General features: G+C 45.5%; 1 protein-coding gene across 1 annotated transcript in view; it reads right to left on the bottom strand.

Annotated features, from left to right (window-relative positions):
* The window catches only part of AXIN1 (axin 1), a 71492-nt gene that overhangs the window by 31602 nt on the left and 23027 nt on the right, over positions 1-16863 (bottom strand). The window contains exon 2 of the mRNA XM_009578555.1: positions 117-257. Within this exon, the coding sequence (XP_009576850.1) occupies positions 117-257 (141 nt within the window). The remainder of the gene's footprint in view (positions 1-116; positions 258-16863) is intronic.

Genomic DNA, 16863 nt, shown 5'->3' with positions numbered 1-16863 from the left:
CCCCATAACCAGCTGTGGCAAAGCCTCCCCCAGACCAACACAACAGCAGCACCACCGCTAAAGAAACAAACACACTATTGTCCCAATTATTGTCCCTCCAGACCGGAGTTACTTACACGCTGCTGTCCGTCAGCGACATCGTATCGGCATCACTGGACATGCTCTGCTGCTCGCTGTCGTTGGCACTGGTGGCTGGTGCCAAAGCGTAGCCCGTGTTGACATAGTAAGGGTTAACAGGCTCTCTCCACGACCCATGCCTGCAGGAAAAATGAGAGTGTCAAATTAGAAGGACACAACCTTGACCATACTCTGCATCACTGGGCAGAAGGACTCTGCCTGGAGCCCCAGCATCGGTGACAGGCTACAGACTAAGCTGTGTTACGTTGCACTGATAGAACCCTGAACAATCTGACTCATAACTGGAAACAAAAGGGAATTCATGGAGTAATGAAGGTGATACTATTAGAGTTGAAGAAAAGAGGGAACAAGACTATAGGGAAGAAGTCCAGTTCCCATCAGGATCTATCGTGTCCATCAGCTAACTGCTTAGCATTGCCATTCTATGAGCAAGGCAGGACATCTAAAAGCAATACCTAGATAATGAGACAGCATTTTTTTTTAGTCAAATCAGGCTTCTTTCTACTCTTCCAACTGCGAGGGATGTGTAGCATGGCTCACCCATTCTAGGCTTGCTTTTACACCCCTCTTCACTTTACTCCAACATGTTTGCCAAGGGAGGGAGGTAAAGCAAGAAGTGGCTGTTGCTTACAACGCAGTACCTAAAGCCGACCTTGAATGTCACACTCAGGTACATCAAACACTTGCAAATTCCACCAGGAAGGACCATCTAATCGCACTGGCTTTTCCAATGGACAATCTGGCCATGGATCTAGGGAGGGTACTTTGTACACAACCACATGCCTGTCCTGCAGACGGGTTATTCAAGTACATGGGCGAGCAGGGCAACCTCCTTCTCTTAAACAAAATGGTAGAAGACAGACAGAGACTGCCTGCGTGAGCTAACTTGGGAAGCGAGTTCCTTGCTCAGGAGGAGACCTGCATTAACGGTGAAGCAGCCTGTGAAACAAGCAGGCAAGCAGCTCCACACTGACTCTGCCACTGGCATAGAAAACCTACTGCTGCCAACATGCCTCCAGCTCTGCTATACCGCAGGACAGTCAGGCCACGCAGGCACCTTGTTGTCACTGCAAGTCATTTTGCAATTTGCCAGAAGGAGGAATAAGCTGAAACGTTCACACCAACACAGCATCATTTAATCCCCCACTCTCCCTGCCTACCCCTCTGCATAAAGAGCAGCATTTGTAAGATACCTTGAAGTTGATAAATTCCTGGGGTTTCCAAGCTCTGTCACCAGCTCTGAAAACCAAAGTCCTGCTCTAATTTAAATCATGAAGCTCACCACTATGACCTTTTATTTAGTAACTCAGTAACCGGCACCTAGTTGATGTGGTTTGTAATGGACCTTGAGCAAACACCTCCGAGGAGGACATCACGCAATTTGTGCTTCCCCATTCTGCTGTGAAAAGCTTTTCTGGCTGTACTGCAGTGGCCAAAGTCCTACAGACAACAGAAAACAGTCCCTGCCCTGATGAGTTTACATTTAGATAAGAGAAGGAAACCCATGAGAAACGCACAGATGGAAGGACTGGAGGCGAGGAAGACACCAGCAAAGGCAAAAGTTGGCAGTTTCTGCATATTTGCACAGAGCATGAACACAGGATAGCTACTGCATGAACTGGGACTAGCAGACAATCCATTTAAGGTAGAGGTCTTCAGAATGATTTATGTGTAATATGGTACTCAGTGTACAAGGACGGAAGCATTACCAAAATATTTTAAAACCTGAATTCGACAGGGCTATACCCTTCAGCCAGCACACCGCTAATACAGCTCCTATTCACCATGCCCTTCTGCTCCTAGAAACAGAACCAGACGATTTTCCTTGTAATACAAGGGTTCATGGATGTTCGCTGGTCACTAAGAAAAATCATATTGTTTTAGGTCCATTATGGGGTCAGTTAGGAACAAATTACCCTCCTATTCTCACAAAAAGAAAACTAACGTTTTGCTTGCCACAAACCAACAAAAACTCCAAGCTACTTCTCCTTGGAGGACAAAGCTCAGTGTAGTTGCGGAGTGGTGCAAAGAGCATCCAAAACTGAGTCAGCTGAGGTTTTTCATGACTGTTTGAGGCAAAAGCAGCCTTGTGAGGTTTCTCCATGCTTGGGTGCAGTACAGTCAGTTGGGTATGAACGCTTACGGGCGCCTTGGGATGGTGAGTCACCACGGATGTCATCTAGCACACAAACTTTCTGTCTGTCACTGTAAACATGCACTGGAGCAACCTTATTTCTATATTCCATCAGATTTCAGAACAGCTTTCCAGGGCAAATATTTAAGGCTCGAAATAATTTGGACAAGTTCACCCTAAAAAGCAAGGTATAATAAGTGAAAACCTTACCACCCCCCCTTCAACCAGTTCTCCCCTTGCATAATGGTCAGTTCTGAGCATTAAAGGAGCGCTGTGCAGTGCAACCCTCCTGTCACATCCGATATGACAGTTGCATGATGGAGGCCGACACAACCTCTTAAATTGAGGCAGGAATGACGGACAGCTCAGGCCTTCCCTGTGGGCAAAGAGAAGGATGCTTTTTGGATAACCCAATTAAAATATAGCATCAACTTCTAGCGGACCTTCTGCCAGGACTATCTGGAAGTGACACGGATTATTCTCGCTGTATATTAAGAAAGCACTATGGTATATAGAATAAAATGCACAGATCAATCAATTTCTCCTTTGTATCTGCTGATACAATGACAGAGCAGCAGAGAGCATCTGAAGAGTTCGTCATCTGAAGGGTATGGATCTGAGATGGCTGAAGGAGAATAAAATGCACAGATCAATCAATTTCTCCTTTGTATCTGCTGATACAATGACAGAGCAGCAGAGAGCATCTGAAGAGTTCGTCGGGTATGGATCTGAGACGGCTGAAGGAACCAAGAGCGAGCAGATGGGTGCCGGGTGGTCCCTGGCCCCTCCGGAGGAGTTGGGATGAATGGGCTCTCCTGCAGCACTCCACGGCTGTGGGCTTCCCACTGAGGATGCAGGCAAGAGTTTGGTCACAACTGTTGTATTTAGCTAAAATTACACACTTAAGCATGTAGACAACAGGGATTACTTCCATTTTAGCTCTGCCTCTAATACATCAATGCAAATGTAAACTTTTGGTAAGCGTAAGTAGATGGAAAGGGTATAGGATTTCAAAGCAATCATAACAGGTTACATTACTTTTGAGGAATCCATCTGTATTCAATCCTTCTCCTAATGTTCGCTCTCCCTGACAACTCTCTTCAGCTGGCTCGTATCACTATTTGAATGTTTTGTGCCGTGCCTCTGAAGAACGCTTTCAACATCTATTAGGAGGAAAACATTAAAGGAACATGGAGTCTAACAAAAAAAAAACCTGGTCACTTCTGATCTGGGAGGGGAGGCTGCTTTAAAAGGGATACAGGCACACTCAGAGCGATTTGAAATGTCAGCTAAAAACCTCACATACCGAGCTCTATGTGCTGATAAGGGCGATAAAAGGAAAGGTGAGCATTTAAAGTTAGACTTCACAAAAATTCCTGCAGATTTCCGGAATTTTTTTTTTTGATAGAAAGAGCAATGAACGGTTTTGAAATGAACACAGAACATTTCACACATCACAAAAATAAAGCTGCACGTCTCTTCTGCAGCTCTCAGTTGCTCAACCCTCAAAATAATCACATAGGGAACAATTATAACAGAGATCACAGCGACCCAAGTAAGTCAACCTGACCAGCTGCCTTTTCTTTGCATAAAGCCCTCCACTGATCCCTGTCAATTCTGGTAATGCTGATGAGGGCCAAAACTGTTGTAGAAAACTAGCAAGCATCTCCTTAGGGCTTCCTTCTACCTGTTCAGAGTTTATTTTGCATGTTGTCTTGGCTGCATCCCATCCCCAACTCTCCCACTCCACCAACCAAGACCAGCACAGAGCACTCTGAACATCAGCGCCGTCAGATCTTGGAGCTTCAACCTAGGTGAGAAGAGAGGTGAGGTCCTCTTTGGTCCTCTTGCCCTAGCTGGAGTTCCCACTGCATCATGAGTCCCTAAGGGCATCCTTCTCCTTCCAGCCTGGGATCCCCAATCTCCTTCACACTGCTCCCCACTGAGGACTGTTTCAATTTTAAATCAAAGATGCGAAGTCCCCAGTTTTTGCCAAACACGCTACTCTTTGCTCTTTGCAAAAAGCGCATGCTCTGGCTGGCATGCTCTGGGGAAGTATTGCATCACCTTCAGAATCCACAGCAGGAGAAAGATCTCACAGATCCTGCCTGCAAACCCAAATCCACACGGCACTCCCTTCAGTTCTCAACAGTTACGTACCTCCTTCATTGATGTTCTTCATCAAGCACGGAAAAAAATAAACTAAGGCAAGAAGGAAACTTCCTTGGAGATGAAAGACCTGTAGGCAACTAATTTCTGTAGAATTTAAATTTTCACTGGAGGGAATAAATTGCACAACACTTCATTGGCAGGTCTGTGAGACACAGTCTTCCCAGTTCCAGTGTGGCTGGAGTAGCTCCCAGTCTAACAGGGAACTGATCAGATCCATCAGTTTTGATTGCTACCATCTTCTCCAGCTCTAGCGCTGAATTTTTATGACACTGACATTTTCTGGAAGAAAATTTTTATTCAAAAGAATTGAAGTTGTGATAGAATCCAGGCAGGCTGGCAGTCCTCCTCTTGCAAGGGTCCCGCACCTGCCTGACCCTGAGATAAGTGCATCTCCAAACTCCCTGGTGGCATGGGGAGGCACCTCCAAACCCCTGCACTACCAAGGAAGCAGCACTAGATTAGTAAATCCAAAAGACTCATGAAGCTGACAACCACGAAATCCCAACGCATTCTGCTTACGTTCCCCCAAACAGCTCTTCCAAAGACTTCCTCCCATGACATACTCTGAACCTTTGGTCACCAGGGTTTGGGTGAGCAGTTCATCTTTAAAATGGGAGAAATCCCATTTTCCAGACAGCTTGAGCCATGAGGCAGCTGATAATCACCCAAACTTCATGAGTTGCTATGGAAAGCTCCAGGTTGCAGAAGTGGGGCTGGGGGTACATCCTAGGGAAGGACACCCCAAAATGGGCTCTGCAGAAACTCAGGATCTCTCACCACAGCTGATGGCAGGTCGAGGAGCTGTGATACCCTCCCTCCGGCACAGCAGAGAGGAACTTCATGGCAGGACATGATTCCTCCTTTCCTCTTTTGGTGGGCCGTGTTTGAGCTGAGGGATGGTGCCCAGAGACCACAGAGCAGGGCTGTGGATGGTGCCCAGAGACCCAGTAACCGAGCGGTCACCCCTGCTTTTTCACACCAACTTCTGACAACTTAGTTTAAACTTTTATAGTCCTGGGTTTTTAAAGATGACTATTTCCAGAACTACATTTGCAGGAGGAACCCAGGACTAAGCCCTACACTTATTTGGTATTTCTGCTCATTTTGTCTTCATGATTGGGAGGATGCAGTCTAATGCTGAGACATCCTTCCAGCTCATTATTTTAATATCTCCCATTTATTCAGGGTGAAAAAAATAATTTTTCCCTTTAAAAAGTTACATACTCCCACCCAAGAAAAAAAACCCCCAGCTTTCAAAATGACAGCTCGCTGAGTCTCTGGCTGGCCAGCCACGATGAAGCAGAGCTCTCTTACTGCCCACACTTACATCTGCCAACAAGTGGGTGACTGTCACATCCCTTCACGCAATACCACATTTCATTATCACAACCACTCAATCAAATTAAAAGGTGCATGTTACCTTATGATGTATGAGCCGAAGCAAATCCCTTCAGCATATTTAAATAGCACGTGCTGACAAGAGTGTCCGAGCGGCAGGGTCACCTTTAAACAAGGGATTAGAACAGCATCCACCAAGAAGGCTGACTTACAAGATTACATTAATCTACCATCTGAACAGAAAAGTCCCCATTTCCAATCCATGGTACCAACAACCATCACAAAATTTGCACCATACTGCGTATAAAACTATTAGAAATGTCCCAAAGCATTCACAGCGTTCCCCAATACATCATCACGGGTATGTTTTGGAGCTAAGAACAAAATGTCTATGAAGATGCAACGCTGAAAACCTTTACTCCTGACTGGATTTAAACTGCACTAAAGATGCAAAGTCTGCTCAAGAGGTTAAAATTGGGGATTTAGCTGGTAATTTGATTGCAGATCCTTGGGGTTGCTCCACTTAAAACTCTTCCCAATTACTGCAGGTACTCAGACACTGCTGTGCATCTCAACTTTATCACTGCCAATGTCAAGCTAATCACATGTGTGCTAGGCAAGGGCAGCTTCTTCAAAGATCACATCAATTCTGGACAAGTTAATCTGTTCTTTGAGGTCTCCAGATGGCTCTCGCCAAGAAAGTTCACTTCCAGCCCTGCAGCCGGCGAGCGCAGCGGCCCCGGCGCTCTGCAGAGCATTACAAAGGAACCAGATCAAAGTTGTGTCTTACAAAAAAATGAAATCTGAAGTTTGAAAAGCAACAGCAGCCTGTCACTTGTAGGCTTAAAGACGACTTCTGCATGCTCCAGCTATCAGGGAATTTATGATTACAGTCTGGCTTTTAAAAGCTGATGAAAAAACTGACGCTCTTTAGCGCTCCTTGCCTTTGCAAATCTGTATCTTCTTCCGTGCTTATTCATCCTCCCACGCTGGAGGAAGAAGGGAAATAAATAAGAACTTAACTAAAAGTACAGATAAGGGCTCCTCTTCTCTTTTATTCTAAGGCATTCAATTCCATTTTAGGAGTACGCGGAGATTATTTTATGGGGAGCTTCAGTAATTATTGCGAAGTATTAAAGGACAGTTACAAAAGCTAAACCCAAGATCTACCAGCCCGAGTTTCCAATTTCCCACTCCTTTGCATTTACCAAGGACATACTACGTCTCAGGGAAGACTAAGGTACAGAAGACGCATTCATTGAAACCAATAATTTAGATCACAGGATACAGCAAGGTGGGTGAGAAAAGTGATTTAGTATCTGTCAGAATCTAGGAAGGAAGCTGAAATACAGGAATTAAATTGTTTGCCTTAGGAGGCAAATAAAGACTAGATAGGCTAAACATTGTGGCTGTATTGCCCTATCGCCACCCTCACCTTCTTAGGAAAGGCTTTCAGACAACAGGATGCAACCACTGTGTTCCAAGGAAACTGCAGAACAAGTCCCTCAAGATTTCATCTGACTGTGCATCTACAAATAAGCCTTCCCAGCTCCTCCTTCCCAACAGAGGCAAGGCTGTGCTCATTCATCGCCCCAATGCAATACTATATTTTGTCCACGAGTTACAGATTTAAAATCAAAACTGTAAAAATCCAATTTTGACACACAATAAAGTCCTTCCTGAAAACAATGCATGTCTTCCCTAGAATAAGACCAAAAACCTCATTTCTTTAATAGCTCAATGCACAAGAAATGAATTAAAATAAAAGAGAAAATATGGGCAACACAATGTCTGCACATCAATTAACAGGACACTTGGATCATCTTCCTGAAATCAAGCGGACGTTGCAGAACATTTTGTTCCATATCTAACAATAACAGGAACCTGCTTCGACTAATTTCAACACATTAGTCTGAATTTATACCGTAACATAGGTGGTGTTTTTTTTTTTTTTTAACGATGACATGATTAATATGAATCCTTATCCATTATGAAAGGTTGACATTAAATAGGGACATTGACTATAAAATCTACAGGATATTTGATTGCATCAATTGTGATTGAAGAAGAGCCTCACTGCTTTGGAGCAGCCTGGCTCCATCAGTCATTCAAAAGCCTCTGTAGCGCCTTAAGAAGCAACAAAACCAGGGCAAACCCAGCATCTCCTGTGTGCGTTTTGGATATCCAGAGTATATTGCTCCCACCCATAAGCCATGCTCACCTCCGTGCCATGGCCTTTCTCAGACAACACTCCATAGGAGAATTATTTGTAATATTTTAGTAGAAGGGACAGAATCAAGCTCGCACAGGGATGTGCTGAACATCCACACTTCTTGTGTGGATCATCACATCCACGTGCATCCTGAAGGCAGTGAGAGGACCTTGAACCCGAGGACCAAACCCTCCGGACACCTCCAGAACAGAGAGGTCCTGCCCAGGACAATACGCCTAAGGAGGAATGTCAGAATGTAGCATCAACGTGCTTTATGGTCATGTTTTGCATTAAAATAAAGACAAATCTTTTCAAATCACAGGGCCTATCTACACGAGCCCTGCCGCGTGCCCAGGAGCTTGGGTTCCCATCCCTGGGCAGGGGATGCGGTGCTGAGGCAAGACCTTTCCGCTCCGCTAACTGGCTTCTCAGAGTGAAATGACATCTATGTTTAATACGGCAAGTGATTTTACATATATATATCTATACCTATCTATCTAATGTGCTTAAGTGGATGAACACACAGAGTAGCCATTTCAGACAGCATGCAGCAGTGCCAGCTCCCACATCTCTGCTTTCCCGGGTGATTCTCCCAGATAAACCGGGGCCAGTGGAGAAGAGGAACCTTCCAGAGAGCTATGGGGGTCTCTGCATGGGCTCCTCTGCCTTTTCCCCATCGATTCCCTTCCCTGGGAAGGCAGGCAGGGCAGCTGGGAGACATAAAGGAGTCACAGAGGAAACTGTTCTTCCCAGAAGGGGCAATACAACGATCACGTTGCAGATGCAAAAATACCAGCGACCCCCCCCAACCGTTCAGAGCCTTCCACGTCACGTCAAGGGAGCGACCATCCGTCCCTTCCTCCCGCCCTGCCTGCAGCCCAGGGCGCTGCTCTCTCTGCAGATGAAATAAGCAGGCAAAAGCATCTCCCAGCTTTCCAGCCGCGGGCTGGCCGTGCAGACACCCACGCAACACGGCTTCCAGCCCAGAGCATCCCCCTCGCCCGCACGGCGAGGGCCTTCATGAAACAAATTACTTCCAAATGCCTGCCTCTGAGGCACGGGGAGAAAGGGAAGCCCAGGTTTATACCTGGGTCTGCTCATAACCTAAAGAAGGCAGCAGCTCCACTTAAAAACAGCACTGCCTGCAAACTATCAAATTAATCCCGGGATTTCAACAGCTTTTCTTCATTATTTTTCGTCTCAACCAAACCACAAATTTACTTAATGACTAAACCAGGCGAGCGAGTACTTTGTTTTCCAGACAGCGGGAACCTTTCTAACGGGATCCAGGTTTTCAGAAAACAAGTTTACCTAACGTCAGGAGAGGGAGAGGGTCCATTTCCGAGATGCTTTTGATGCTTTTTTTAACTTCCCCAAACCCACCAGCATCGTGGCCGGGTATCTCCGAGTCCCGAGGCCGAGGAGAGGCGCTGAGCAGGGTGAGGAGAAATACAATAAGAACACTGTGTTCCAGGAATGATCGAATAAAGGCAAGAGCATGCTTTTGGCTGGCACGATTCAGCGCTGTAACTCCGTCTGCTGCTTTTCTTCTCCGTCTGAAGCAACGCTGTTTGTCCATGCTTCTCTGAAATGGAAAGTATTTCCTCTTGCCTGCTCGTTCCAAGGAAAGATCTGAGGAGGCCTGGTATAACCAGGCAGAACTGGGGATTCTCCAGTGCTTCAACTCCTCTTTGCCAAAATTTCTGCTCAAGAAGAAAGGGCTTACAAGAAAGAAATTACGAGCAGATTTCTCTGCAAGCTCGGTAACTTAAGACCAGGACCTGTAGGATGAGTAAGTTTTTGGACGGGAACAAAGCATCCAGCTTTGGCCAGTGATTCCAGACCATTCCTCTCCTTCCCACGTACCTACGGAGCCTCTGGAGTATTCAAGAACATGGGATGGGGCAGGGACATCTACGGGTACGTGGACCACATTGGGGAATGGGAGCCATTGGAATCAAAGGGCAAATAAGACCGCCTGGGCTCAGTCCTTCCGTAGATCACCGAAGCTTTTCAGGAGGGCATAAACCCCAGCACTGCGATCCGTTGTCTGTATTGCTTTCAGGGATAAATTTCCCGATACTTAAATCACAACAGGGATGTTGCTGATGGCTGAAATGAAAGGGGAAGATATGCAACTCAAGGGGTCTCCATTTGACAAAGACTAGTCACAGCTTTGACATTAAACTGCTTGCTTGTATCACTGGGCCACGCAACGTAGGCTGAGCCACACGACTGCAGACTTGCTAGCCTCACTTAAATCCTCATCGAAACAATGGCATGAAACTCAATAATCATTACCAATTTATTGCCAACAAACCTGGTATTTTAATGAAATTACAAATTCAGGTGGCAGAAGAAACTGGTTGATGTGATGTTTTGAAAGTCTATGAGGCACCTGACCTGGCACCTCAAAACAACCCAGGTTTGATCCCGAAGACATCTCACGAAGCCCTACTAATGATGAGGCGGGTAGGATTACTGAGGGACCCTTAGCAACAATCCTGCACAAAAAAAAGACCTTATTTCACTGAATAAGGTCTGGCTCACCAACACACATGAAACAAAGAGGTCTGTCTCCAAGCAGAGTCGCTCACTGGTGTCTTAACTCCTACAGAAAGGATCCAAGAAACTCCCCCAATTGAACAGGAACCTTTGAGGTGACCGAACTTCGACCTCAGCTGGTAACAAAACCAAAAACACGGAGGGCTGGCAAGACCTGGCAGAGATAAAGCTGAGAGTCAGGATTTAATAGTGCTCCCAGAGGGGAGATTCAGCTGATTAGAAACATCCTAATCTTCCCTCTCAGTGTATATTAAAGGTCAAGAAGTGGGATCAGATATTGGCAGCACATGAAAAAACAACTCAGTTGAGCAAAAGACCTTCACAAAGACATTTCATACCTTCGCATTAAGAATTCCTGCAAAGCCTTATTTAACTTTACTTCTATCTAGGGAACACATTCAAGTTTAAAGTCAAGAGACCATTAGATCAGGACAGAAAAGAAGATCCCTCTCCGCAGAAGACTTCTGCCTCAGTACTTTATAATGAGCAGGAATTCATAAGCATCAGTTGACTGCAACCATGACAGATAAGTAAGTCTCAGAAGTACAGCACCATGCAACAGAGCTTCTCCAGCAGTCCTCTGGAGTCTCACAAGCTCCCCAGATAGGGTCACTGAAGGATACTTGTTGGATCATGTTAACAAGTGGCAGGCTGCATCAACAACAAAATACTGGCAAGCTGCAAAAAGCTTTTAAACTTGCTCTATCGTTTACTGCTCAGCTCTGAAGAAACATCAGCATCACAGTAAATGTATAAATCATAACTCGGTCTCCTGGTCTCTAGTGGGAGCCCGTAATCTGACGTTCCCTTCTCAGCTCAAACTGACCTGGCAGATACAACGCAGTGGCTGGGGCAAGATGAGGGTGGACCGAGTCATGCTATCCTTCTGACAAGGTCCATTAGAGGTTGACAGCAGTGACAAGTCCCCAGAAGAACTGTAATAACAACAACAACCAGAAGGAATGAATCATGCAGAAACTGTGCCTAAGGGAGACAGATGCTGTTAAAAAGGATCTTTCCTTTTCTAGAGATACTTATTTTTGTCCTCTTTTAAGAGTTTAGCAGACTAACAGCACATAACTTGCTGCTGTCCCCAGAAAATAGGCATACAGAGGGAAGTTAGTCTTGTGAGGATGCTACAGACCGCCTTCCTTTTAAATAAGGACTAAAGTAACTCTTCCTTAGGTGGTGCAGAATGAAGTCTTCACTCACAGTCCTAATTTTGGGACAGTCACTGAACCTTGCACCTCCAGCAAGACCTGGAAGCCAAACCATCAATCCCTGCATCGAGGTCACACAAAGTCATATTTAAAGATCATGAATGAAATTAGCTGATTCAGTTTCTCATTTCTTGTGGCCGTACTTTTACAAATGGATCTAAATTCAGCAGCTGACTGGCAAACCAAAAGCAAAGAATTCAGCGGTGAGAAAAGACGGAGATCAGCATCTGAAGCCAGCCGGCGCAGGTTGGTTAGCAATCCCTCTTTACTGCATATACCTTGACTGTAACTAGAAGGACCCCATCGGGCATGCTCCGCTGCTGAAGGTGACAACATCTCCAGAGGCATTCACTAAATAGTTCAAGGTGCGACAACCAGTTCATCTCATTTAAATGGATATTAAAATGTAGTGAAAAAGGAGGCAGGGAAAGGAAAAAAAAAAAAAGAAAAAAAAGAGAGTCGCTCACAGACAAATTGCACGGGAGCTCATAAGGTAGCCCCTGGGACACTGCAATACCAGAAGGTCCAGCTAAACTCCAGACCAGAGGGGAAATGAAATACCTTTAACTGCAGCACAAGAGTGTCAGGGAAGCTGTGGGGAAGCTCATACATGCAGTCCATCCCGCTACTGTGTCCGGTCACTGCTCAGGGAAGTCCTGTGCTTGTTTTTTCTTGACGCACTCTACAGCAAGTGAACCTTGCTTGTTGTTATTTTTGCCTTATGCAATTTTTCTGTTTTGGTTCTCATCCATTAGAACAGGCAGATATATGGGCTTTTACCTTTATTACACAAATTCCACAGTATCTTTTCATCTGGTATGCATTATTGTGGGGATATATATGAAGTACCATGTCCATTTAAAGTGCTGTAAAAGAGCTGTTTGAACTCTCGTTCCATTCCTACATATCTTTACACAATTAAAACCAGTTGACGGTTCCATTTGGGAAAAATAAGTGACAATGCAAGCAATGTGCTTTTTGTTCTAAATAAATTAGCCACTGTTCAGATAAAAGACAGCTGTATTTTTTTTTTTACTTCATTTTTTTAAAGACAGAAGGCTAGGTGATCAAACTCTGTGTGTTTACGTTGATCTCTTTTTACCCCCTCCAGAAATTCTGAGTACAAGGTATTTGCTGACACCCAACCAAATTCAACAGGAGAGGGAGGCCCCAAAGACACCGCGATAATTAGTGAAAACAGGAAGGTGTGGAGAGACTCTTAAGTGCTCTGAATAACGACGAGGCTGTGGCCAGATCTCAGCAGAAAACCTACATGGAGAAGAGATCTTACAATCGCCTCAAACGCAAACAGAAGTTTCAGCTCCAGCTGACACCTTCCCAGACACCGAAGTCAGCATGGGCCCATTGCAAAAGCCACATTTTGGGAGCCCCAGTGCTGAGACCTGGTTTGATTCTGCATTTTGGATGGCCGTGGAGGGGCCCCAAATCACCTCCAGTCGACATGATGTGTTGCTGCTACTGTTTTCTTCTTCTATAGCAAGTGGAGTCCAGAGCAGAGCACCATGGCTAGTCTGACCCATGGCCACGCGCTGCAATCATCCCAGCTGCCATAATTAGAAATGAAATCCTGCGGATGAAGGAAAAGGCTGTTTTCTGTGTAGAGCCTGGAGAACAAAAGCTGTGAAACACCGGAGCCCACCTGCATGACACAAACACACCATCTGTTACAGAATGCATATGTGCCGTACTATACATACAGGATTTCATTGTAGGTAATACAAAAATGCCTCATTGCTTTAGATGCTTTCTCCTTAAGACTGGAGGGAAAAGCAACCTACAGTTTTGAAAAAAAATTTATCTTCTACTCACCTCTCTTTTGCCCATGTATCACACTATTACTGATCCTGCACTACCTCTGCAGAACCTCATCTGCTCAGGGCACAGGATAAACGGATTGATATCCTTATTTCCCCCCTCTTTGTACTTTTACATCACCCAAATCTCATGCTGAATGCAGCATTATTCACTTGGTTGGAGATTCTTCTATGGTAATTTTCACAAGTGAATCTCGTATTTATTTGTGATGCTATCCTCTTATGCACAAAAAGCCAACTGCAATGCTGAAATAGTCAAAATTTTCTCAAAATGTGGATGCTCAATTTGAAATGCTCTGGGCCTAACACTCAGCATTTTTGTAAGACTTGATGCATGCTCAGCAATCAGTAAGTCTGATCTGAGTCTTAAGTTGCGCACAGAAAAGCTAAGGCGTGCACGACGACTCTCTCCCAGGGAGAAGAGCTGTCTCACAGGATGTCTCTGGCAGAAACCAGCACGGAAGCACCTGTGTTTTTCTGCTTGCATCTTCTGCCTCGTCCACTGCAAGGCCTTTTAATGATGCAAGAGGTAACGCACCACTTTCCTGCTCCGTTATTTCCCCTGGCGCTAGCCATCCCATGCACTGAACAAGCAACAGTCCTAAAGAGAGTCTATGATCACACATCAACAAATAGCTACAGGAGCAGAGAAAGTTATGAAATGCCACGCGATAGCACCGTGCATCAGACTTGCACCATCCCATGTCTACGTGGGGCAAACACCCCCAGCCCCCCTCTCCCGTTCACTACATGGGTTCAATCACACAGTTAGGGTCAGCTCACAGCCCTCCCCCTCGGAGGCGAACAGGGTTTCTCTCCTCTAACCTGCCATTCATTTGCACAGAAGGGAATTTTATCCCATTATCAAAACTGGCTGAGATTAGTGGATAAGCAGTATCTTCCTCCTGCGTAATGGGCTTGAACTAAGACTGAACAGGCAGCTTCAGCTGTAGCACCTGAAAACACCGGGATGCATCGGAAAACCCCTTTCCAGTTTTGTCACCCTGTACAGCCTTGTCTCTTGCTAGCTCCCAAGATCACCTGCTCGCCGTTGGAGGATCTCGCCCTCCTCACCTCCTCCTTGTCACGGCTCAAAAAGCCTTTTGTCTGCTGAGTGCCCTTTCTGGAGGATGCGAGAAGAGAACTGGCTCACCTAACGATGAGCGTCAGAGACTCCAGAGTCATCATCACCAGCAGTAACAGGAATCGCAGTTTCCAGCCTCTGAAGTCCTAGCCACGAGCATCGTCAGAGCAAAAACACTTTTCAGATACTCTGGCTGCCAAAATTTTAAACCATCTACTATAGAGCTCGTGCAATTTTCACAAGCTTCTAATTTAATCAAATTGGACAGATTCTCACATGGACAGCAAAAGGTACGTTCAAGCTGCCAGCGCCCCTCCCACTTCCAGCAACCCACTTGCCAAATGATACATCCCTGTTTCAAAGTAGGAAAGCTGGAAGGTTATCAATGAAAAGTAAATTGCAAGACTCTGACATGAGCAAAACAATGTAATTTCCTCCCCCTCTGTTTTTGCTAAAATTTGCCAAAATAATTCAGCCTTAGGCAGAATCTCAGCATGGAAGAATACCAAACAACACAGTCTGATAAAGATATGAGCAACTACAACAAAGTTTTATATAATGGGAAATGTTAGGCAACCATGACTACAGCCATTGCCGCCAGCTCCGCCTATACAGTAAATGAGTGATATTTTAACATCGCTATTAACCCCCCTCCGCAAAACTACAAGCGAGTCCGTAACATGAGTCATAATATCCTTGGCATACATTCTGATCGCAAAGTTGATGAAAGCACCCATCCCCGAACCTGTGTGTGAAAACCGTAGATGAATTAATCAAAACATGCAGGAGCTTGTGACACCGACGTCTGAGCCTGCACGTTTGCATCTGCAGTTGTGAGACTCTTGCATGACACGACGCGACAGCACAGAGACTTGGCTGCCAACTTTTGCTGCCGGTACCTTGTCACATCCAGGGAAGAGAGAACAATATTTGCCAGCGGTTCTTATTTTAGGACTGATCTTTCTGGACTATCTGTATATCCACAGTACGATGTAAAATTCACACCGTGAGTAAGTGAGCAAAGAGAGACTCATCTGCTTTGCGTGTGCATGTTGCTAACACAGCAACTGCTCGATGGCATCATCTTCTCTGCTCACGACGATAACAGATGTCTATGTACGCTGCAGACATACGTTTGTTGTGTAGCTTTAAGCAAATAATAAATGAATTTATGAATTCCACTGTTGGTGACTTATTGAGATCCTCCATGTGCAGGATCACTTCCTCACTTGCCCGCGGGCAGCAGGTCAACTGCCTGGTGGGATTGCCTGCCGAAGGACCGTAATTCCTGACCTCCAAATCTTCCACTTCCCAGCTGCTCTCAGTCTCACCACTGGAAGTCTATCTCAGTCCAGATGAGCAATCAGAATAACTAATCAGGCTGCTTTCTCCAGTAGAAAGGAAGAGGGCTTTCCCAAGCAGCTATTTCCCGACACTAACCTTGCAAATCTCCCCCCAGGGTTTATTCTCTGGGGAAAGGTAGGGAACAGGTTGGGACAAAGAAATATCTGCACATTTCCTTGACTGGGGCCAACCCCAGGAGATCAGGAGGCCATGCATGTCTGTGAGCGGCTGTCCCTGGGATCAGGAAGAAGAATCTTCATTTACTGTTGGAAATGCAGTTGCACCCAAAAAACCTTTTGGGGATTTTATTTGCTGCTGCAAGCTGAGGAGATAGGGGCCCACAACAGCTCTCAGGACGCTGCTCACAAAGACTTGGCCTTCACTTTTGGGAAGAATGCCATTGCTGAGGAAGACTTCTGTCTCCCTGGGAGTTTAGGGCAAGTTCATGAAGCGATAAAACTCTGACATTGACCTTCACTGAAAATGTGATAAGAATCCAGAAGAGTGAATATACCCCCAGAACTGTGCCGCTCAGCTGCTAGTCTTAGAGAGATGATTCTATCAGTCCTAAAGAGGACCAAGGACCATGATTTGATCAGCAGGAGAAGATGTGATCATCAGACCCTACAAAATCTTTTCTCATCCTGATCAATGTCACTTTCCCAAGCGACGAGGACTAGCAGGCTAAGGTCACCTGCCTGGCTGAAATTCAGCCCAGGAGGGCTGGTTGAACAGTGATAAGAAAGAGGTCTCTTCAACAGAAGGCTGAAACGTGTAGAACTTTTAGTTCTAGAGCAAGAAAAGATTTTGACCCAGTTTCA

This window comes from Fulmarus glacialis, unplaced genomic scaffold (assembly GCF_000690835.1).
Source record: "Fulmarus glacialis isolate BGI_N327 unplaced genomic scaffold, ASM69083v1 scaffold42575, whole genome shotgun sequence".
Lineage (NCBI taxonomy): Eukaryota > Metazoa > Chordata > Aves > Procellariiformes > Procellariidae > Fulmarus > Fulmarus glacialis.
This window is presented reverse-complemented; position numbering and strand designations above follow the sequence as displayed.